This window comes from Anthonomus grandis, chromosome 10 (assembly GCF_022605725.1).
Source record: "Anthonomus grandis grandis chromosome 10, icAntGran1.3, whole genome shotgun sequence".
Classification (NCBI taxonomy): domain Eukaryota; kingdom Metazoa; phylum Arthropoda; class Insecta; order Coleoptera; family Curculionidae; genus Anthonomus; species Anthonomus grandis.
In genome coordinates, this window is record NC_065555.1 from 17,078,999 (window position 1) to 17,104,857 (window position 25,859).

Consider the following 25,859-nt stretch of genomic DNA (forward strand, 5'->3'; position numbering starts at 1 on the left):
ATGAATCATCAATTCTCTTCGCTATCGCCTTAAAGCAGAAAAAGTTATCTAACATTTTTGTTTTATTTCTTTTCCTGCGACCGGACGCCGGCTTACCTTGGACTAGCCAACAACAATCTTTTGCAGCTACACGACCGTATTTTATATCTCGAAACAAATTGCGGCAAACTTGAAAGGAAGAAGAATATTAGACGTTGGTCTGTGTTTGACTTGTTCTACATGATTTTGAACAATTAATTTAGCAGTGAAGAAATAGTCCATACTTGCAGTGGAGTCGTAGGTTAAGGTAAAATGAAAATCCTGCAGTCTCCCTCCACTTATTTATTAAACATTTAGTTATTTAAAATTCCCTACATGTTTTGGACACAGTGGTGTCCATCATCAGGGGGTACTAAAAGGAAATAGTTCCGAAGAAAAGACAAACAGACACAGAAAAAACTTAAAAAATTGATATAAGGTACACTTACAAAGGTTTAAAATTGGTATTAGATATACGCCCCAGGGTTTGATTCCATATCAAAAAAAACCCCTATTTATTTTTTTTTTTTTAATTTATTTACGTTCTGCTGTTGATAAGCACCGAACAGTATGCCAAAAAATATATATTCTAAACTCAAACGTAGGTGACATCTATGGGAGAAGTTCTAAAAGTACCATGGTACCTGATGGTGTTTATGTCAGACTTGGAAAATAAAATAAAAAATAGTACCCTCTTTCAACACATTTTCTTTATCAAACAATATGTGGATGATGTTTTTGCCATTTTTAGGGGTAGCCCCTCCGACCTTCAAAATTTTATCACGTTCTTAAACTCTTTACACTCATGCATTAATTTTACTTTGAAATTGAAACCAACGAATCTTTAGCATTTTTAGATCTTAAACTAACACGTATAAACAATAAGATCAAATTTTCAATATTCCGTAAGCCTACATCCACTGACAGGACCATCCATTATACCTCAAATCACCCTAATAGCCAGAAATTCGCAGCTTTCCATTCCCACTTTTCTCGATTCCCCTAGATAAAGCTGACTTCAACATAGAGTTAAATATTATACAACATAGAGTTAAATATTATAAAACAAATATCTTCTAACAACCATTTTCCCTTAAAATTAATCAATAAAATTTATTTCAAACATTTAAATAAAAATCTGATAATCAAACAATCAGACGATCAAAGATATTATCCAATCCCCTTTTGGGGTACAATTTCATACCAAATCAAAAACATATTTAATTCGCATAACATCAATACTAGCTTTCAAACTAAACATACATCAAGATCTTTTGTTATCAACTGTAAGGACAAAATCCCGCCAGAACAAAAATCAGGAGTCTATCAGATGGGGTGCTCGAGTGAAAATTGCAATGCATTTTATATTGGACAGACCGATAGAAGGTTTTCTACACGTATCAATGAACATTGAGAAGAGCAAGAACCGAAATATTTGCCCTACAAGCATCAAATCTAACTTTGCAAGATATGTTTATACTAACAACCACAGTTTTAATCCAGCTATTGACATTTATGCCGAAAAAGCAATAAACTTGATCTGTTGGAAATACTCGAAATAAATAAAGCTACACAAAACAACCACCATTACTGTGTTAATGATCAAGTACATAATTCTTGTATTCACTTTTTCAACTCACTGTGTCTTAACTCTTCATAGTCTCTTAATACATCATTCTTATCACGAATCACGTTAACCGCGCCATCTAATATGTTCTCTATGAACCTTCTGCTTTCCTCTTACTTTTACTAAAAAAATTGTAGTAACACACCATCAGGTACCATCGTACTTTTAGAACTTTTCCCATAGATGTCACCTACATTTGAGTTTAAAATATATATTTTTTCGCATACTGTCCGGTGCTTGTCAACAACAGAATGTAAACAGATAAAAAAAATTAAATAAAAAAAAAACAATAATAAATAGAGGGTTTTTTTTATATGGAATCAAACCCTGGGGCGTATATCTAATACCAATTTTAAACCTTTGTAAGTGTATCCTGATGATGGACACCACTGTGTCCGAAACATGTAGGGAATTTTAAATAACTAAATGTTTAATAAATAACTGGAAGGAGACTGCGGGATTTTCATTTTAGCTTAATTAATTAAGCTTTTTCTTTTGTTAAAACGGTTTATTTTAGTGTCAAACTTAATTCAAAAGTCGCCAAAGAAATCAATAAGAAAACTCTCCAATACGTCAATTTTCCACAGATTCCTAAAGTCTGCCAATTTAAATGCAAAAGTTGTGATAATTGGAGTATATTGGGACATTCAACTATAAGGGAAGGTCAGATTAACATATGAGCATGAGGAGTAAAGATCTAAAATAGGTGCCTTTTATTATGTATTATATGTATTAAAAATATCAAAACCTCTGCTAACATTGTTTTGTGTACTGCACATGCAGTTGATTTGTTTTAGCTCTACATAAAAAGAATAATAAATTTTGACGTGGTGATTGGCGAGGTACTAGAATTTTGGGTAATAGCTCGAAACAGTCAAGTTGATTGCAAAGAACACTTGTCTTCTGATTAAAAGGGATTGCATATTAAACAGTTTAAGTAAGTCTTTCTCTGGGTATCCTTGAGGAGGATCAGAACCATGAGTTTTAAAGTAGATCAGGTTTAAGAACCTCTCTGTTGCGAATCTGAATGTGTTGCTTATATTCAGGTGAAGGGGCTATCGAGGCATACTCCAGCCTAAATTTAATAAAGGAAAAGAAACTACAATAATAAATTCACGGCTCATCCTGGAGATAAGGCCAGGAAATATTATGGATTCATCGTGCTTGGTGAAGGATATTTGACTGTCATGTCACTCCAACCAAGATCCTGAAAAGAGGCTGGTCTAGATTATCTTACACAAATCTATAACTGCCAAGCTGATTGAATGCCATTTCCTAATACCTTGCTGTTTTTCATAGAACAATGATTTGAGTTCAAAATACCATTCAATCTGTGCCTTAAGAAAACATTCAAAGATCTTTCCAAATATAGAAATCACCGAAATAGGGCGATAATTTTCAATAAGGTAAGGAATTACCTTGGCAGTGTTAAATCAATTAGGAAAAACTCTTAAATCAATTAGGATGAACTTGCCAAATTGATTAACTTGGTTAATGGTGCTATAATCAAGTTTTTTATGGTTTTTATAAGTCTTAAGTTTAGATCAAAAGGATCAGTACTTTTACTGTTTTTCAAACCATCAATCATTTGACGAACTTGAGCATAGTCATCTCAGTAAAAGAAAAGCCTGGTCCACAGCTTGTCATGATTTATTATGAGCCAAGGGAAGCACCTATTTCAGTTTAGTAGGAACATTAACAAATGATTTATTGAAGAGGTAAGCATTGATTTGGTTGGCTCTTCTTTAATACTAGAGTTAAGCGATCTTATCACCTAGCTTTCTAGCTTGAGACCGATTACTTGCTTGAATGATAAAATTATCATTTGAACCAATCTCGAATTTCCCTTCGGTATCTACTTCGGTTAGTGCGAACAATTTCAGAAGTAACTAAGTTTGGGCATCGTGTGTTAACCTGTCTCAAGAAACAAAGCATGTCCTTCATAAGGGGAGATATTTGAGCAGATAGTTAAACTTCCCTCAAAGCTTTCTCTGCTTCAGAGGTGATTCATTCTCATTTTTGGAAAAACTCCGAGATTGCATCTGCAATAGGTATGTTGATAATGTGTGAACCATCATAGACCATAACATTAACTTGGTATTCAACTAAAACAAGAGCGTTTGGAGTTTATACATGTATGTTAACAATTTGTTTAGTTCTTCTCTGATTTGTTGTTCACTTTCGCTTCCCTATTGCTGATGTAATATCACGTTTAATTTTTGCTCATAAAAGTAAAACCTCTTGCTATGTGAGAATGTCTTGATTTATCTTTATTGTCAAATTTTAAATAATACAAAAGTCTATTGATATTTTTTCCCACTATTTGTCACCCAATTTTTTATTAAAACTGCAATACCTGAAGTGAGGAAAGCCTTTATTTTCCTATAGATCACAAAACACAAATATAGGGAAATCCCGCATTTCTAACGCCTCGTTAACAGGAAGAATTTCTCTGGCCCTCTACTGAAGGTGCAGTACTACGAACTAATTAATAACCAATAAGATTTGAAGGAAAGCGTGATCAAATCCGGCGCCAAATTGGAATTCAATTAAGCGTGGGAAATTCGAATTCTACGACGGGCTCAACTTGAGAAAACTACTAAATATCACAGCCTACGCGTGATCCGCTCGATTGAAGCAGATTGTTGTCAATAAATGTTCTGTCCAACACATTTTCTTTTTTAGTTACAAAAAAATAAAGAGAGTTTGCACAAAAAAAATTCCCTTATACAAATCTATTTTAACCAAGCAGAACCTTTAAATTTAAGTTTTGTAACCAAAAGAACTAAAAAAACCTTTGTACCAATTAAATAGTTTTATTCTTTTTCTACTTCAAAATCGGGTAATATTGACACATATATGTCATATGCAAAAGAGAATATTTCTTCAGTAATGTTTATTTAAACACCTCTGTATGATTTTATGTATCTGGGAAACAAAAATAAAAATACATGTTCTGTTTGTATTCCAAAGACTGAAGTAAATAAATGAGTTCTTCGTACGGAATTTATAATAATTGTAGAGGTTTAATTTCACATCATCATTAAAAACTATAGTATAAATATAAAAATAAATATAGAAACTAAATCTATACTCTATAAATAAAAAATAATTCTTAATATAAAAAATATAACTCCTATAGAGGACATTGCTTATCACTAAGGTGATGCTGTAGTCTCAAAAGTATTAAAATTTAAATTTTCTTCAGAGAAATTTTGGATTGTAATTTTTTTTTATCATGGGCTTCCCTAATAGGTTGTTCTTGTCTAGTCATATGATTCTTGTCTCTTAAATATTTGTAAATACTTAATCGAGTACATGCTTTGACTATAGATTTCAAAATTGAAAGGGCAAAGGCTTTGTCTTTCACTGACCACCTGCAACCAGAAGGTGGACGATTTGTATTTAGCAATTAAGATTTAATGAATTCTTTAGTTATTTCATTAAGATTCTCTTCTATAAACTAAAACCTTCTTTGACTTAGAATAGTTTCTAGCACTGAACTCACCAAAAATTATAATCTTTTTTGATATACTACCATTAAGACTTTTGCTTGTTGTAATAAGTGCAGCTCCGGTAGGAAGAGAAGCCTCTAAAAGTTCTTCCATCAATGAAACAGTTTTAACTGGATTAGTTAGAGGTGGTTAGAGTATTCACACTTCAGTGGAATTCTGTGAAAATAGTGTAATTAATGAGCCTACTAATTCAACCAGATACTACTTTTCTCAACCCATTGGTCTCTTATGTATAAGATCCTTTTGTCATTTCCAATATCCGAATAGTGGAGACCATTACTGCTCAGGTCATTCAGATCTTTAATTTGCTCCTTACACTCACATATTTCCACACAGTGTAAATCCTTTTCAAGTCAGACATATTTACTTGCGGTGCGCCAAATTTTCGTGATTTCATTTCCAAAGATTCAATTAATTTTTTTTCTGAAGCCCAAGCTGCCCATTCACAGTCTTCAGTTGCACCGTTGTTTTTTGTTTAAGCTTTTTTCTCGAAAAAAGCAACAAAAATCATTGCAATCCTTTGAGCAAAGTACTTTTAGTTGGCCAAATTTTAATTGAGATTTAAAATCTCGATTGTGACAACTTTGATGCAAAAGATTGTAACATTTCAACCTACATTTTGTATCCATTTTCAGTCAAAAGTATTATTTCAGGTAGAATACACGTTCAATAAGTTAATCTTAAAATTATCGTACATTCGATATATGTACGATATTATCGTGGTTACGATATCCTATATCATGTCGTACAAAAACAATAATTTTCGTACACTTGGCAACGCTGTGCTAAATAAACCATTTTTCATTATAGCTCGCCGAATAGGACACTACCCACCCTTGAGGATGCCCCTCCCCATCATCCCCACCACAAACCGTTATTCGTCAGCTGATCCACGGTAATTATAGCCCGGCACCCCTCGACAAAGCCGGGCTCCCAAGTGTCTGATATGTCGACCGAGATGCGCTCCCCAAACGTCTCGGTCACGCCCATTAACATGGAATACACGCCCCCAGGACAGTTTGACAATGGGGGAGTGGACTCGGGCGGTACTAGCACCGTTATCAGCACCGTAGGTTCGGTGGGGGGCGTGGTAAAGTCGGTGGGCGTGGCGGAGCCGCCAAGGACACGCAGCGCGCCACACCCCGCACTGATGTTTAGTAACGGCGTTACGGATGTGGACGGTCCTGATCCGGAGTTGGCGAGGATCGAGATGCAGAGTGTACATATGAGGAGCAAGAAGAACAGGAAGGAGGAGTTGCCCAGGCCGATGAGTTGGGAGGGAGAGTTGAGTGATGGTGAGAGAGATGGTAAGTGATTTGGATAACAGGAATTAGTTGTATTACCGAAACAAACTAAATAAACTCATTGATAACATTTCTCCCTCTCTTACACCAAATGAGATGAAAAGCCTGAAATACACAAAGAAAATATGTGACAAAGAGCTTTAAAGCTTATCACACCTTCATTTTCACAACAAAAATATAAATAACGTCAAAACCTTATTATTCCATACGTCAAAAATACAGTAAAATAACTATACAGTAGACAAAAAATGTCAACACCCAAAGAATTATAAAATGGTGTGGTTTACAAAATCCCATGCTCAGGCTGTCAAGGTGTCGATATAGGTTAAACAGATTGTTGTTTAAAAACTATGATAATGGAACACAAAAGAAGCGTTAAACCTGAAATACTATTAAGGTCAAAAAACAAAACAGCTCTGGCAGAACATTCTGACTTAGAATTACACCAATTTAATTTTAAGGAGGTTAAGATCATTGATATCCAAAATAACTCTAAGAAAAGAATAATTTCAGAAATGGTAAACATCAAAAACGTAAAAACAATGTAAACAAAAAACTAGATACTGACAATTTAAGCGCATCCTCATCTCATCAATCTAATAGAACCTAAAAATTAAGTTTAAACACTCTTCAAATATTCCCTGTATAACAATTTAATAACATACATGTTATACTTATGTTATACTTATCTCAAAATATTAATAACGATAATTTAAAAAAATGAAAAGAAAAACCTTATCTTCTGTTTAGATTTACATCATCTAAACACTTTAACAACAGTCATTAAAAACAAGTCACTTTCCAAATTTTTAGACAATTGTGTCTCGTGATGTGAAGAATTATCGACCAATATGCATTTTAAACATCATCCCTAAAGTTTTTGAAAGTTTAGGTAAATAGTTCATTATTACCTCTTTGGGCTCTTAAATTGTTGAGGAGCAATTCGGTCTTTAACAGAGTTCATGTATGTTGGCATACTGGCAGGTGTCTTAGAGGGCTGTAAGGAGATTCATTCCATTAACACCGACTTCTCCAAAGCATTTGGCCGGGTGAAGATGAGATCTTACACAGTAAACTTCTTGGTCTTGGCATATTGGCTTCTCTTTTGAATTGGTTAGGGAGCTACCTTACTGGTCGAACTTTAATTGTGTGGGTTAATAACTCACATCTTCCCCATTAGCAGTCTTCTCAGGTTTGCCACAGGGATCTCACCTGGGTCCTCTGCAGTTCAACTTTTTCATCACTGATATAAAATGATTTTGTTTGACCATAGTCATTTTTTGCTGACATGACCTGTTTGCTGATGACCTTAAGTTGTTCAGGAGAGTGGTATTATGACTGCCTTGCACTTATGTCCAATAATCTGGCACTTTGGTGCCACACCAATAGCATGAATCTCAACATCTCCAAATGCAAAGTCATCAAATTTTCTAAGGTAAAACAATCATGTAAGTTTATGTATTATATTATAAACACAGTCCTTTAGAGGGTATAATGCTACGTGATCCCATTCTAAAGTTGCTCTAGGAGTCATTGAACGTAGTACCAGAAATTTGAATCATAGTACCTCTATTAAAACAGCATAGAGAGTGTCTTCTCTGTCTTAAGCCCAAATTATACACTTCACATCCACAAACTGGAACGTGTGATTTTTTTTTGGCTTCTATCAAAATTGTTGGCCAGGAATCTCATAAGCGACGTACATATGTCAGAAAGATGGTCAAAAGTAGAAGCAGCACTGCAAGCTGCTTGTTCCATTGTTAAATTTGAATTTTCAAGAATTTTGTATGTGATGTCAAGGCACTACAGTCAACGATATCTTTATAGTTGTTGATGGACGAACGGCTTCAATACTAGTGTTCCATCTACTTGAAGATATTGCATGAAGAGCGAGTTTTGCAGTTTCAGTTGGAATTTTTCATCTTCTGCTGATGGCATACATTTAAAATTATAACGCTGACTCCAGAAAGTTTGTCCACTATCGCTTTCTTCAGTTTGGAAGGGATAGTTAGTCCATTGGTATCATATTAATTATTGTAAATATGCATATTTACGATAATTTTCTAGGCATACAACATTGTTCTGTTTTTTAAAGAAGATGGTAGAACTGATTTCAAGCAACACTTTTTCTATTATCATAGTAATTGACATTGCCATGAGCATAAAATATATACAAATGTTTACTTTTCAATTTTTTGTTCAAATTTGCGGATAACGTAATTATTCACAATTTTTGCTAAATTTTTTTGAATTTAAAATGCAACATGTGTAAAAGGCTTCAACATGATATAATATCTGAAGCTCATTCGGAAAAAATGTTCTCAAGCATCTTCAAGTAAACTTGTTTTTGAATAATACATGTGCGCAAAAATAGAACCCAAACATATCCCCAACACTAATCGGCGTCTCTCCTCTGCCAAGAGCCTTTCCTGGTTTTTTCTTTTTTGCTCCTTTTTCCTCTCTGCCTATTCCTACTCTCCTCCCTTAAATGCAGAGCTTGGGGCAACTGAACCTCCCTTTGTGCGCCACTGAGGGATGCATTATTCAACTGATTTCATTTTAGGGATGTGCATTGATGAAAGCAGCGAACCACCTCATTTACCAGAAAACTTAACAGTCTCAGCTTCCAAGCAGTGTCACAATTTTAACCTTAAGGATAGCCCTATCCTGAGGCTAAAGCAGCCGCCCCCTGTGAGTAGTTACTCCTTACACAGCACTCCTTCCAACTCGCCATTACTGAATCAGCGACATCCAGGGACCGGTGTGCCAATTATTAGCCATAAAGTAAGTCAACGTGATCTTAAACCAGTTCTTTTCTGAGAATTCAGTCAAAACAAACATTTTGTAAAAGCATGTAATAAATGGATTTCAATTGATAAAGGGTCAGAAATATTAATATTAATTCTTTAGGATCTCATGCATAAAGCGTTGAACGTACCGCCGACCCCGAGTCCAGATTCGGCCGTTCATTCGGCTTATTCGGTGTTCAGTTCGCCGAATCAGAGCCCGTTGACGCAGCGCCACATGACATTGACGCCGAACTTGAGCAGGAACAATTCGGACGCTTCCCATTCCAGTTGCTGTAGCTATTCGAGCGTGTCCGTGTCTGTGTCGCCTACGCAACAGTTTTCGCCCACGCATAGTCCTATACAGGTGAGCACAAGCAATTTGACAAGTGTTTTATCAAAAGAACCTGTATCCTGAAGGAGAGTTTATTTTAAAACATCATTTCGGAAGTGTATTCTCTTTAAAATGACGTGAATATAACTCGTTTTAAAGTTTAAAAAATAAGCATCATAATCGTCAGACAATCTGTAAAAATTCTCAATTAGTAAAAGGCTGGATAACTTAGGAAATTATAACTCGATGATCTTATGACCTAGATAAATTTTATGAAGCGCTTTTTCAGTAATCCAGTGCCCTTTATTAGACTTAAATATCTCGAGCGGTTTTGTAGTTATGAAACTTGCAAGTGTGAGTGCGTCGTGTCAGGATGAATAAGATTTTGATCTGTGAAAATTGTTACTGGATGATCTTGTAACCTCAACAAAATTTATTAAGCACTTTTTTGATAATCCGACGCACTTTATTTCACTGAAATATCTCAAGCGGTTTTGGAGGTATTGAGGTTAAAGTGGTAGTACGTCGGGTATTTTTTTATACACCAATCAATAAAATTACATTACATTACATTACCTTGAATTTGAGAAACTAGAAGAGGCTTGACAACAATGAAAGATTTATAAGATAAATTTTTAAAAAAATCCTTAAATGCCCTGAAGGTAGAAAAAAATATCAAAACGTTGGAATTAACAAAATATAGAGAAACTAGAGGTCTGCGGTAGAACTTTATAAGAAGAAAGTTTACTATAATAGTAAAAGAACAATTAAAGCATGAGACCATTCAATTTCAATGTCTTTATACTGTTTTGAAACAGTCTTGATCAGGAAGGAGTAGAAATAGATAAGTACCTACTTAAAATTAGATTGACAATATATGCAGTGACAATATCCCCAAATAATTAAAGTTTAATTGATCTCATAATTGCAAATAAGATAAACATAGTCACAAATCAGAGAATTCTACCTTGTGATCCAATTGTAACTGATTATGAAGCTGAATATTGAAAATTAAAATGCGATCAACAAAAAAGTAACAAAAAGGTGATAAAAGGTACAAATTTAAAACTGGCTAGTACTAACGAATTTAGAACAGAGTTACAGCACATTGATTAGCATGGCATTTATTAGTCTAATGACTTAAGTTCAAAAGTTGATATTTTTATTCAAATCAAATTCAAATGTTTACATATAATTAACATAATTTAAGGAAAATTAAAGCATTTAAAAAATATTTGTCCATACTAAAGTAGAAGACCATGTAGAAGTTGCTATAAAAGCAGAAAAAAACTATGGTTTTCCAATAAAGTAAGTGTAGTGTAATCCGATAAAACCAAAGAGTTTTGGAAAAAAAATCTTATAGCAGAATAACTAATAATGCACAAGCCAAAATGCCAGCTGATTTTAGGTAACCAAACCATATTAACAATAATTTCTTGGATAATGTTCCGCACTTGCAAATTGACCCAATGGATATAAGTGATTTTGTCAAATCTTTAATTGCTGGTTTACCATTTATTTTCAAATTAGTCACAGAAAATGATGTACTGAGAGTTGTAAATAGTATAAAGAGCAATGCAATAATAGTAGATAAAATAGCTATAAAAATGTTAAAAACTTGTGTTGCCCAAAAACCTTAGTTCACAACATGTCACTCTTCTGGTTTGCTTTCTGACATTTTAAGAAGAGTCTTATAACACCTGTGCCTAAAATAATTTATTCAAACACTATTAATGAATTAAGGCCAATCCGAATTTTACCAACCTTATCTAAACTGTTAGAAAAATTGTGGTAGGAATTCAAAATTTCAGTCAGGTTTTTGGCCTAATTATAGTTATACAAGAGCTTTTTTTAAAAATAACCAGTTATATAGCTTTGTCTATGGATGATGGAAAGTGCCGTCCCTTCTGTATGAATAGCTATGACAAAAGCATTTAAGACAGTTGACATAAAGTTATTACTAGTGAAATGGTTCGTTTGATAGCTATTTCGATAACAGGCAGCAGACTGTAAGATGGACCATTGATGGTGAACTAGAGCAACTTTTGAGTGGATAACTGCGATCAGAGGATCCCGCAAAGTTTTTCATTACTCCACTACTGGTTGCAGCTGACTTGATTCAGTACATAGCCAAGTGTCAATATCAGATGTATACAGATGATCGGTCAGTTCTCTTCCTGAGGTCTTAAATTTAATCAACTATGACTTGCACCAAATCTTAGAATGGGCTAATAAGAATTCACTTTCTATAAATCCTAGAAAGACCCAGGCAATTTTGTTCACAACACGTTATATCCAATGGGGTATTATAACACCAAGTAAGGTGAAAATTAATAATGAGAGTGGGTAGAGCAAATTAAAAGCATGGGTTTTTGCATGAACGACAGGTTGTCCTTTGATGCACATATAAATTATATTTCCCAAAAAGCATAATATAAATGGACAACGTTGAGATCCCAAACATTCGATATTTTTGTCTAATTTCACGATATTTATTTTATTTTTATTTATAATCGATAAAATTATCAAAAATAGCAACTTTATAACCGTTTAAAATTATCTCTGTCAATATTTACACTATTCGTATGGTTTTTGCGATATTGCGCGGAATATTGCAAAAACCAAACAAAAACACAAATTTGTTTTATAATAGTTGTTTTGCTTTAAAATAGTTGGGAATAATTTGTTTTACAAGAATACATTTTTTATTACCAATTTATCTTTTAGATTATTCTCGATAGGTGTTATGAAAAACTTATGGTTAAGTCGAGACACACCGAAAAAAAAACTAAAAAATAAATTTAGCGACGAACTTGGCTTTCAGCGTAGGCTTTATATAGGAATATGCTTAACAATAAAAAATAAATTAAAATATAACATCTATAAGACTAAAATTGAGGAAAGTAAGGGTAATATAAAAAAGATATTCAGCATTATAAATGATACCACTTATGCAAAAACTAAGGACAAATCTTAATAATTTAAAATTTCTTGACATAGACAATAGACATTTTGCAAATAATAATGACATGGCTGATTTTTGCAATAAATATTTGATAAATGTAGGCTTGGAAATGGAGGAAGCAATTAATACCTCCTCAATTAAATAAATCACTTATATGATGTTTGAACCCTATTACATAAAAAGAGCTTATTATCTGCATATCTTCCTTAAAAAATAACAGTGCTCTCGGTAAATATGGCATTGGTGCATAACTAATTAAATATGTTAATATATGTAGATAGAGTCATTCCTCTGATCTATATTCGGAATAAAATTTTTAACCCAAGTAAAATAACAACCCACATTAAATAATCTATTCTTACTTCTAATACTAATCTATAAAACTAGTGAAATTATTTTTTTAATGTCTTGGATAAAGACGGTACGGACTGGTTACGTTCTTTAAGGTTAAGCATGTACTTTCAGAAAATCAGTTTGGCATTTAAAAAGGCTTGAGTACTATAGATGCCTTTTTCTGTTCTAGCCTCTATGCTATTCTCTAGCCTAATATATTACTGACAGTATGAATAACAATAAAAGCTATAGCAGCCTTCATGGACCCTGCAAAAGCCTTTGACGCTATTCTTGGCCAAAAACTTCTTGATGTATTTTACATTATAGAGTACAGGTTACAGTGTTAGATCCTTTAAAAACTACCTTTATGACGGAAATCAATAATAACAAATAATTCAAATAGGCGTTCCACAGGGTCTTGAGACTTTTTATCATATACATAAACTTTTAAATGGGATATCAATGGTAAAATTATATCTTATGCCGACGATACAGTCGAACCATAAAGAAAACATTGTCAATGGATTTAATGTTGTCAAGAGATAGTTGAGCTCCTACAAACTATCTGTAAATCTGTCAAAAATTAATTTTATGACCTTTTCATTAACAAGTACAAACAGATCTGACTTTTATAGAATTATACTGGATGACGAGGATAATGATTCAATTTTTTTTACTGAGAGAATATCTCTGTATCAGACTCCTAACAGTACTTATATTAGAGAACACTGATGAAGTTCTTACTCCGGTATGGATTACCTTTTTGGGGAGGTTCTTACAAAATAAAGTGAAACCTTGTATAAGTGAATACCTGTATTGTAAAAATTATGTTTAAGAAAAGCATGCTATATCCAACAAAACTTTATTATATAATATAGAAATTTGTAAAATTGAATGTCATACGTACACAGTCTGTTCATACTTTCACAGGAGTAAAAATAAAAAAAAAACAACAGAGCCAAAGTAAACAGCCCATGTAAACAAACTTTTAGGAATACCTAACACCAAGAAAACCATGTATTTAAAATGTGTAGATTATTTAACTTCTACATTTTATAATGAAATCCCCCAATGACATTAATCTATAAACGAAATAAAAATGTTCAACAAAAAGAGCAGAGCCTTTATTACCAATAAAATAACATTTATACTTATGGAAGTTCAGTTTTCAAAAATTACCTGATTTTGATAGTGCATGCAAATGTCTTATTACATTCAGGCCTCATAGTAACTGTTAGTAAGTTAAAATAATCATACAACGTGTATATTTAAAGACTTGTATCTGTTTGTTAATAAGAAAAATATATATTCCTAGTCGTTGGAAGAAGAATTTAAGGAATTTTAAAAGGTTCGAAAACATCGAACAAAAAAAATCGAAAAGTAAATTTTCAAATTGCTCCATACTTGGAATTACTTCAGGGATTCATAGAAATCAATAAAAAGTGATTTTATTTTACTCAAATCATTTTTAAAATTATCAAAGGTCATGCCGCTACCGTCAATTCTATTAATAATTATCTTGAAAAAAAATTTAATTAAATTTTCTATTCTGTTACCTAAACATTTTTCAATCTAATGCACAATATGTATACTCACTCCCCTTTGATCAATCTTTTGAAGGATATTCTGAAATCAATCATCTTGAGAAATAAATCAACCGATACCTATTTTGATCCAATCAAAGCTTTTGTTTGCAAAAAAGTAAAATTAATCTGTAGAAACCAATTATTCAACAATAGGCAAAATTTACATATCTATTTCTAAAATGCAGGCAACACAGCATTAAAAATAATTAAAAGTATACCCACACACGTTTACTTAGCCAACTAAGATAAAAAAATGTTTGATTAACAGATTTTTTAGTTAACAAAAAGACAAATACTGGAATTGATGCCAAGCATATACTAAATCTTAATTTTAAATCTAAAGATAAATACAGTTCAGTCCATAAGAATGCTTATCTAGTTTCTCTGTTCCCCAAAACCTATCGAAGAATTTCTTGAAACTCTCGCTTTCCTTGATACATTTTGGAAAACATTAAAAACTCGGCATAAAAAAGGCCCATCATATTTAAAAAGAATCTATTCTATACACGATTTGTCATAATTACATCTAGTTCTTATGTGATGAGTATAATTTACCACTTTTGTAAGTAATGTACTCTTATTTTAAAAAACCTTAATAAGTATTTTTTTTATCACTAAACTGTTGTAGAACCTTGTCGTGCCCTGACAAGGGATTCTCTGTATAAAGTGAAATATTTGTATCGTTTACCAAAGATAATTCTCTTCTGAATAAAAGATTTGAACTCAAGTTACAAGAAAAGGATTTAAATGTAACAATGAATACAGATAATTTCTGGAAGACCACGAAAGAGCTTAAAGTTTTTGTTTGAAAATGGTACAAAAAGGGAATGTGGATTTATTTCAGAACGAAAGAGGTTGATAATCAGTGAATTTGGATAATGGATATATATGCCATTGGAAAAATGTTCGATATATATACAACTACTTAAAGATCATCTAAAATTGTTCTATTTTTACTGTCACTATTGGAAGAACTTTTTTTGTACTGTAGTTATCATTTTCAGCCCGTCCAATATCTCAGTAGTTACCTTTCATTCAATGCAAAAATTCAAGATAGACTACTGATGCCTTTGGCAGACTGCTAAAATGAGCTTACGATAACCTTGATCTTAGTATTCTAGCTAAACTTGTCTAAAATGACAACTTTAATATATGGATGTCTCAGGCGGGATTGAACAAACATAATGATGCCAATGATAATGACAGGCAGAACTTTTATTTATTCTATAAAAAGAAAATTACCGAAAAGTTACTTGAAGTTTGTCATTTTTGCAAAATTCCAGAACATTTAGGAGGCAAACTAAAACGCTTCTGAAATCATTCAGGGAAGAACTTACTATTATGTATGAGCTATGGATATACATGAACGTATTTCCTTGTAAACAGCGTGAATTTAATTTAATTCTCCCTGTATAAAAACCTGTCCGACATTCCACATATCTCAGAAGTAAACGGGGCGCACCTAAAAACCACTTATATGCAAAACAGCGCGGCCGGCAAAAAAATTACGACCAGATCTATCGGGTGCAAAAAATCGGAACAGCCTTGTATCTAATAGTTGCCGCTGTTTTTTTCTTTGCTTCTTTTGCTAGTTGGGAACTGTTAAAGGAATGCTGATTTTTTCACCGAGTGTTGGTTGAGGCCATTTTTCTCTCTCGATTGGTCTGTTGAAATTTGTCGGTGTCTTTTTTTTGGTTGTATCCTGTTGACGACGGATAGTGTTGAAAAAAATGATAAGTTGACAAGGCTAGCTACTAATTGGCTCGATATAAAAAAAGGATTAAACTTGAATGTGTTAAGAGCTAAAGTTTTTTTTTAAAGGAAATTGACCACTGGAAGCCATAAAAACTATTCGAATATGAAATTCGATGGTCCCAATGCTCTCATTGTTCTTTTAATATTATGATTAATAACCTTCTTGCCTATTGACTGATTTTTTACAAGTCCTATTAATAAAATAAATTGGTTTTATAAGCGGAAAGTAATATATTTAAATTATTTAATCCTAAGGAAAACATTTCGAAACCTACATCATCGTCAGGATTGATGACTGACAGTAAAAAAAGTAGCCGGGGTTTCGCTTTTTCGCAAGTCACTTTTTCTGCTCATTTAAACGGGATTTATTTAAATTTCGCCTTTAGACCTGCATTATCAACTTATTTGGACCAGAGTTTTTTTATTTATACATCTCTCTTTAATACACTACTGTACTGCTTTTTTTGCAAAATATTTTATTGAAACATTGTTGTAAACACAAAAGCAAATTTCTGCGTTTTCTCTTCATATTAACTGAATATCCTACTTAAGCAACCAGTTTTTAGGTTACGCTAAAATAATAGTCAAAAAACTCCTGGTGAGTTAGTCGCGCCCTCTAGCCCCACTTACATGCTGCTCCAATTTGCAAAATTGATAATAAACATTAATAAAGTTTACACCCTTAGTGTGAAATGGAAAGAAAGTGTCGCAGCTTTAAGGCTTTAAATAAAACTTATCTTATTCCAGAAGAAATTCCGACGTTTCGGCCTTTATTTAGGCCATCTTCAGGGCTGGAAATGACACGTTACATTTTACAATTATTTAATTTAATGTTTATTTAAACAAAAATTAAAAAATAAAACAATATAAAACAGGCAGTCTTATTTTCTTACGTCATATTTATATGGATTTTAATTTAGAAAAAAAAGGAGGAGAAGGCATGTACAGGGTGCGGCAGAGGAATAGGATGTTTTTGAAATAATCATAAAATCATTAGTTTTTGCTTCAGGGAAAATTTAGTGGTAGACCAACATACACAAATACATAGCATTTGATAATACTCTGATGGATTTTCAGTTGTGAAAAAGAATATCAGGCATATGGTAACCGTTTCCATCGACGTATTTTTAAAGGCGTTCGCGGAACTAGCCTCGACTGTTTGCAACAAACCTCTATTGATTTTACTAATTTCCTGGCAGATTGCATCTTTTAATACATCTAATTTACGAGGATTATTTTCATAGACGCTGGACTTGAGAGGTACCCCCATAAAAAGAAATCACACAGGGACATGTCCGGGGACCGAGGAGGCCATAAAACGTCACCGAATCTTGAAATTAAATGGTTGGCAAAAAAAAGGACGAAGAACAGCCATGGATGCCCTGGCGGTGTGTGCTGTGGCTCCATCTTGCTGAAACCACAAACGGTCACGGTCAATACGTCTTCTTTCTAACTCGGGGATAAAGAAGGTATTTACCATATTAACGTAACGTTTAGACGTTACTGAAACGGTAACTCCATTTTCTTCAAAAAAATAGGGACCTATCAAGCCGAATTTCAATTGAATTGAAATGCTTTGAGTCAAGGCACCGAATGTAATCTGACGCACACCCCTCCCTTCTCTAATGGCCAATCTCTCTACCTGTCCTAAAAACGTTCGCTCTTTGTGTCGCATCCTGTATTTCAATCCCGAATATGGACAGCAAATGGCAGTGTTAAGATGTACATAAGTTTCTGTTTAAAAAATCAGCCAGTGATGAAATGTCCAGTGATGAAAAAAGAAAACATTATGAAGTGGTGAGCTTTACCTCTACAAAAATCAATTTAGAAATTTTTATCTCACACGCTTAAAAATTGAAAAGAAGAAGAATTTTTTTTCCTCACACGCTCAATTTTAACGATAACAAATCTTAAAAAGTAAAAAAAAAACACTTTAAGGGATAAAACAAAGCAGCTTGTAAATAAAATCGACGGAGTATAGTCAATAGAGAGACATTTCGCTTGAAAAATTTACTTCCTTATCCAAAATCATAACTTAAATTAGAAGACAGTTCTTTAGGGTTGCGGTCTTTTGATTTAGTGAAAATGGAACGTATTAATTTTGTATTATAAAGTGCATGTTTAACATTGAGTGCTTGTTTCATGATAGTATTTCTTACACTTTCAGAAAGTCCTTTGATATACGGAAACTTAAATTATTTTACTGGTTCACGTTCTGTGGAAGAAGAAACCTGTTTATTTGTATTAAAATTGGTAAAAACTATTATAGATTATTACAGACTTATGGACTGTGAATTAGAAGTCAGATAGTTAATCACCCTCCCAAAAGCAGGTTTGTTATACCACTTGGTAGAAATTATACTAGTGGTGTTATGAATAAGCATATCATTATAATAAAAATGATATTTTGTTATTCTGTTCTAACTCTATAATGAATAAAAGACGTGGCTGGTTATTATTAAAGAAATAACATTTTCTTGAAAACAGGCTAAAATCGTATCATCCACGTACATACAGTGTGGCAGACGGATCTGAAACACTTCGGCCTGAGGTAAGAGTAATGCAGTAGTGGAGACGACATGGCCGACTTCATTCATAAAATGGACAGTGGCGTGTGGTATTATGTGAAACTATTTAAATTCGATTTAAGGAAAATAATTGTAAAATTTATCAAAATAAATTTTCCTAATTAATTATTCATTTGTATGTTTTATGGTTTTAGAAATAAGTTCTTTTTTTTTGGATACAGGGTGTCCCACAATCAACGTCACAGGCTATAACTTTTTTATCTTTAACTATAAAAATTTAAAAAAAAATTAATAGCTATAGGACCACTACCCAAAATTACTTAAAAAAACTACCCCCAACAAATACATCCCCCAAAAATGAATTTGTCGGGGGTAGTTTTTTTAAGTAATTTTGGGTAGTATAGCTATTAAAAATATATTAAAAAAAAATACTTAAAAATAAAAAAGTTATAGCCTGTGACGTTGATTGTGGAACACCCTGTAGACAAGGTTGCACGCAAATATCTCTGTTGCTAAGCCGAATTTAAAAACAAAGTTTAAACAAAAGTTGCTAAGGTCACAGGGGGCCACGTCACTGCAATAGTACGTGTATTTTGAAGGTCATTAAAAAAAACAAAACAAAAGTCAAACGTCGACTAAAATGAGCCACCTGGTATAGATTATAAAAAACGAACAGCATAAGCGTTTTGGCAATGATAAAAGTTCGGTTAAACTAGGAACGGGAATTTTTATGTTTTTTTATGCGAAATTTTCACTCTTTTTGGTATTTCCGAAAAAGTAAGGTAATTTGAGAAAAATATAAGGTAACTTACCTAATTTTTCGTTTACTGTTATTTATGTTAATGTTTTTTTTAAGTCTCACACACTTCACTTAAACATGTTTTTATTTTCACTGGTGAAATAAGCGAGCTCGTTTTCTTTACCTTCAGCCTCGTATTCACTATCGTCTTCACTACTACTGCCATTAGTGTCATTGTCCTCATTTCTTCCATGATTTGATCAGTTTCCCAGAATTTATCCTCCACAGTTCTGACGTACTGGCAAAATTTCTGCCAATCATTTTCGGAAATCGAGGATATAGCATCCTCAGTAACCTCATTTAAGGTTGTAATGTTAAAATTGCCAGTAGTATTCCGACTTCTTATTAAAAATTTGAGTATTGCCCAAGGTAATTCAATTGGGTTTAACTCGCATAAATAAGGCGGTGTTTTCTTAATGGAGTATGCCCATGGGACCTTATAATCAGATCTACTATATAATTTTTTTGGTCACCAGGTGGTTTGTGGCGTAAAACCAAATCGAAAATATCAAATTTTCTGGCACTTGCATCGTGACTTATACCTATAACATATAGTAAAAAAACGATCAAAAAATGATCATCAAAAAATTTTTTTAAAGAAAATATCTGAAGAAACTGGGGTGGAAAGTTTTCATTAGCTCACCGTGTATGTACATATTATGTAGGGACATTTATATATTTAAAATTTATCAGTTCAAAAGGCTTAATTAAGTTGTTATAGCTACCTTTCTTAGTTAACCAGGCGATTATATCTCTTTTTAAAGAGGATTTTGTTGGGGTTTTATCCTCCTGCACCGAATTATAAGGAGCATTGTCTAACACTATTACCGAATTGGCAGATATATTTGGGAGACGTTTTTCCGTGAGCCATCTAGTAAAATTTTTCCTTTTCATTTGGCCATGGTATTCACCTGTGGCCAATCCGGCTTTAAATATTAAACAGGCATTGTCCACAAAACACTTGTCGGAACCTGCATGAACAATTATTAGCCGACCTAAAATATCATTTAAAATATATATATTTCTCAAATTTAACGGGTCCTTGCCCGTGAAAAAATATATGACTGTAACTGATACACACTTTTTTATATTGTATGCTTACCCGTTGAACTAATATTTTTTAAAACACCAGTAACCGTATCACTCTGCCAACATTTCTTGAACGTCAAATCATTATCCACCCAAGTTTCGTCCAAGTAAATAATGTTTCGGCCTTCTTCACGATATTTTCGTATTTCGCGAAGATATTTGTATCTCCAGGAAAGAATATTGGGCCTCTCCATTAAGATTTTCCTCTTATTTTGACACTTACTCCAAAAAAAGCCATTTGGCTTTAATAAAAGCCGAAGCGTTTCCCTGGAATAAGAAAAATTTGCCTCTTCTTTTAATTATCTTAACAACTTTCTAGTTGTCGGAACCACTTTATATTCCAGGTAAAATCTGGTGATACAATGCCTAACTATTTGGAAATGAAAACTGTCATCTTTTTCGACCACAGTTTTCCGTGGCCGTTTTTTCCCTGGACTGGCAAACATTTCATCAGGGTTATTTTGTCACCTTTCTTCATCTTCCTTGTGAATTTTTCTCACAGATGATACGGAGACTCGGGTATAAAGGGAAGCGCGATCAAGCTTACGCTTAAGAGGCAATTTCATCGAATTATTTGCAGCTTCTTCATCGCAAATCCTAATAACAACATTTTGAATGCATAGTTGGTATACAAAAAGCAATAAAATATAATATAAACTACTGTTTGTTTAAGAGGCACAATGTATTTCACTTTTTTTTTAAATAAATTATTATAACTTACCTGTAAACGTTTGCTATCACTTCCCTCGTTTGACTATGAAGGACCTTACCCTTTGTAATAAAACAGTGAAACTCCAAACCTACGAAAATTACACTACCTACTTATAGGTATACACAACACTAATATCAGTTTTTTTAATTAATAGCCACAAATAAAACAAAATAATAAATAACATATAAAATAAACGGAATCCAAAAATCAACGATAAAACCTACGCCACTGTCCACCCTTCAATAGTAATCAATGTTTTGAAACGGCAGCAAGCATTGTAAACAGGTGACAAAGACGCTGTCCAATGAAGTGTCGAAATAATTTATAACAAAAACACGTGCGGCGAGGGAAACCAATCACAAGCGTTCAGGTTCATAATGACTGACCCCTATTATACAAAAAGTAGAGGAGTAGTAGTAGGAATCTAGAGGTGGAACGTAATGTTGCCATGATCCATTTTGTGGACAAACATTTAATTGTACCATATTTAATGGTAAAACAATTACGTATCAAAGCCAAAATGGAATAACTATTTAGATTATAATTCTTAACATTTTACCCTCCATATTTTGTGATTGTAAAAAATCTTATATTGCATATTATTAGAAAGTAAGTGTCGCATAATTACGTTTTGGGGTTAAACGCGGCAAGCAAACCAGAGATTTTAACACTTTGGTTATAAGTTCATCCATTTATACAATGAACGAATCAAGTTGAACGTAAAACTTACCATTAAATTGGAAATAACTATTTTCAAATAAATTTTCAATTATTTCACATAATAATTCATGTAGCAAGGTAGTGTGAGGCAGAGATATAACGCCATCTAGAATTAATAATATCAATTACTAATTTCTTTGGTATATTAGTAAACAAAAATACTATGTCCAAAGAAACAAGAACATAACCCTCTGGAAGAGAAGCACTATGTATAAAATTTATGATATTAAATCGAGAAGTTGAGGAAGCGTCATAATAGAATGGACAAATCTAGCTATAGAGGGTAAGCAGGCGCTTTAATGCGCAGTTGGCCTAAATAAAGGCCGAAACCTCAGCATTTTTTCTGGAATAAAATCAGTTATTTGAAGTCGTAAACCTGCAACACCTTCTCTCCATTTCACACTAAGGACGTTAAACTTTATTAGTGGCTACTACATGGGAACTTTTTCAACATGTGCATAGCATTTATGGAGCTGACTCATTGCATCTACCTAAACCTTGATTGATTTTTTTTTGCTACAATGCAGAAGGCAGTACGCATACCCTAATCATATTAACAAAAATATTGTATATCTTCTCGTTCTTAAGTCGTAAAACCACCTTTTTTTAAATATTTAGATGTTCCTGTAGATAGATTTAAGAAATAATTTTTAAATATAGAAATAAAAATTGGGATTTGGAAAATTCACAGCATACTAGTTTTAGTAATTTTTCAAATATAAAATTTAATAAGACATTTTTTATAACTATACTAACACAAATTTGCCCTTCCCATTAAACTCTAATGAAATGCCGATATTCTTTTTATTTAAAAGTCATGAGTTTGATATCCAATCTTTGAGTACGAGTAAAGAAGGTCGAAATTGTATTAGAGGCTTTGCAGTAAATAATATTGTAAATTTCTATAAAAAAAATTATAATTGTAACTACGCTAAAACTGACTGATAATACTGTTCTTAAAGATTTAAAATCATGTTAATCGTTTTTGCAATCAAATCCAAATATCATTATTGTAAATAATGTAATGTAAGTAATGAGGTCAGATAAGGGCAACTCTACGGTTGTCATGGTTAGGGATGAATATTTTGCTGAAATGGAATAAAATAAGAAAATATGTTAAAAGGCCCCACAACTTACAAACCTATAAAGTCTGACCAACTTCTAAATTTCAAACAAAAATCAACAGTCTTATTAAGAGATTGGTAGCATGTAAGTATATAGATAAAAATACTTATAAGAATCTCACGGTAAATAATGATGTCTCCTAAGTTGTATGGCTTAAGAAAAACTCATAAAACGAATTTAAGTTTACGCCCTGTTGTCAGTTGTATTAACGCGCCTGCTTACCCTCTATACGTAGATTTGTCCATTCTATTCTGTCACAAATTACCTCAACTTTTCAATTTAATGATAAGTTTTACCGTCAAAATGATGGCTCAGCAGTGGGAAGTCCAGCTAGCCCAGTCTTGGCCCACATTGTGATGAATGAACTTATAACCAAATTGTTAAAATCCCTGCCATTTAGATTGGAAGTTGTAAAGTTGTATGTGGATGACACGAATTTTAGCCTGTGCCCAAGAAAATGTTCGTCACCTTTTAACTTTCTTTAATTATTACCACCCATGTTTTCAACTCACTATGAAGTTAGAACAGAATAACAAAATATTATTTTTAGATATAATGCTCCTTCATAAATTATATCACTGGTATAATTTCTACCAAGTGCTATAACAAAACTACTGATTCTGGAAGGGTGATTAACTATCTGTCTTCTCATGCCACAGTCCACAAGTCTGCAATAGTCAAGGGCTTACTTTATAGATCATATCATATAAGTAGTCCGGAAATGTGAATAGAATTTTTACCAATTTTAATATAAATAAGCAGGTGTTTTCTTCCACAAGACGTGAACCAGTAAAATATTTTAACTTTCCGTACGTTAAAGGACTTTCTGAAATTCTGAAAGTGTAAGAAATACTATCATGAAAAGAGCACAAACAACACAAACTAGAACACACTAAACAATGGAACAAAAGAGTCGGCACAAATACGATTGCAGTATCATCAATAAGGACAAAAAGGAATCTTTGGCACAACATAATTTGTCATTGGGTTACAATTTTGATTTTTCTAAAATTATGATCTTGGATAGGGAAGTACATTTTTTCAAGCGAAATGTCTCTAAAACCTTATTCATTCATATTAACGATATTGTAGAACATTGTAGAACAGACATCGAAAACTTTAGTACCCAATATAATCAGTCACTGTATATCTATAAACACGACATTAAACCCCCAATATCGCTTAATAACATTACCGCAGTTATTCCTCAACCAACACATTCTTGTGACTCCTATTAATAAATATTAGATTTTTTGCTAATTAAAATAAACTGCGAAACACCCTGTATTTAAATAGAAAAAAAAACTCGAGAGGGTTCATTTCTGGGAGCCGCGATGGTCAAGAGATTCTTTTACCCCTTCTATTCAGTTTCAAATCTACACCAAACGGGTAAAGGTATTCTAATATAAGTTGTTGCTATAAATATCGACTAATACTGCATTATTTAACTAATGCCAAACGTAAATTACATCATAAAACTCCCCCTCGTCCTTCTCGAAGGATGTCAATATATTAAATCGCACCCACGCCACATCAAACGAAATTTTACCGGCGATAATAACTTTATAAGCGAGCCGGCAATTGCAATGACACAATTAACGTTTAACGCTATTGCGTAACCCTCGGTACTAAAAAAAGGAATTACTGCAAAATCACCACTAAATGTAAATATGAACCAGCGACCTAGAATAATGGAAACGGTCTTGAAATAACGAGAGAAAAAAATGCCTGAATTATTGTTATCTAACGATCAATCTTTTGTATGACTTGTTAAGCGGGAATTAATTTACAGTTTTAGCGACGGGTTGCGGTACTGGAATTAGTAAGTGAATGTCGAGCCGCATGCACGTTGCCGGATACGGCCGTACCGTTTGATGCATCGTTTCAGAAAATCAATCTGTTAAAAGGGTGGAATTTGTAGATTAATCAATGTGAGTGGACGATTTATTTCTGCGGATCGATTCCGTTTCAGATTTATTATCGGGGAAGTATTAACTTGCAAAACGAGAAATTATGTATGAAGAACCATTTCGTAGTAAATTATAACTATCAATGGCATCGATATGATCTTCAGATATCTACGCAAAATAAAAATCACTGGCATTTTTTAAGGGATAAGTTTGTATCAGCGTGTGCAATGAAATTTAAAATGTCGAGGAAGTCTTAAAGATAAATTTCAGACATACCTAATTGTAGGTGCAAAATTGATTGAGCTGGAGCAGTTCTGGTCCAGCTGTATGTGATGAATCTCACTTTTGTCCATCATGATTCGAAATCTAGTTTAGGCCTTATAAGGATTTTGCTTGAAGTCAATGCGATTTTAACCGAATAATTTTGTGTATGCAAAATTCTTGCAGCTCAACAAATGCTTGAGTTAGACATGGATTTTTTCAAATCAAATCAAACACTTATTTGCGTCAGTTACAACTTTACAGTGTTCGCATCATCACAAAGAAAAAAACAAGAATCTAATCAAACAGGCCAAAACATTGAATTTTTTAGCCTAAAAATTAATGTGTAACATAAGAAAAATAACATTAAAAGAGGTCCAAACAAAGCAAATTTTTCAAAAATTATGCAATTTCGAGTGGTCAAAAATTCATATATATTCTTTACCCTTATTTTAAATTTTCGTAACTAGCATTAGCTTAATGCTATCTCGA

At 33.0% G+C, this 25,859-nt stretch overlaps 1 protein-coding gene across 2 annotated transcripts in view; it reads left to right on the top strand.

Moving 5' to 3' along the window:
* Nucleotides 1–25,859, top strand: part of LOC126741442 (nuclear hormone receptor FTZ-F1 beta) — a 127,520-nt gene that overhangs the window by 76,745 nt on the left and 24,916 nt on the right. For both annotated transcript variants that reach the window (XM_050447847.1, XM_050447848.1), the window contains exons 3-5: nt 5,971–6,467; nt 9,028–9,248; nt 9,375–9,617. In XM_050447847.1, coding sequence (XP_050303804.1) covers nt 6,107–6,467; nt 9,028–9,248; nt 9,375–9,617 — 825 coding nt within the window. In that variant the 5' untranslated portion in view covers nt 5,971–6,106. The remainder of the gene's footprint in view (nt 1–5,970; nt 6,468–9,027; nt 9,249–9,374; nt 9,618–25,859) is intronic.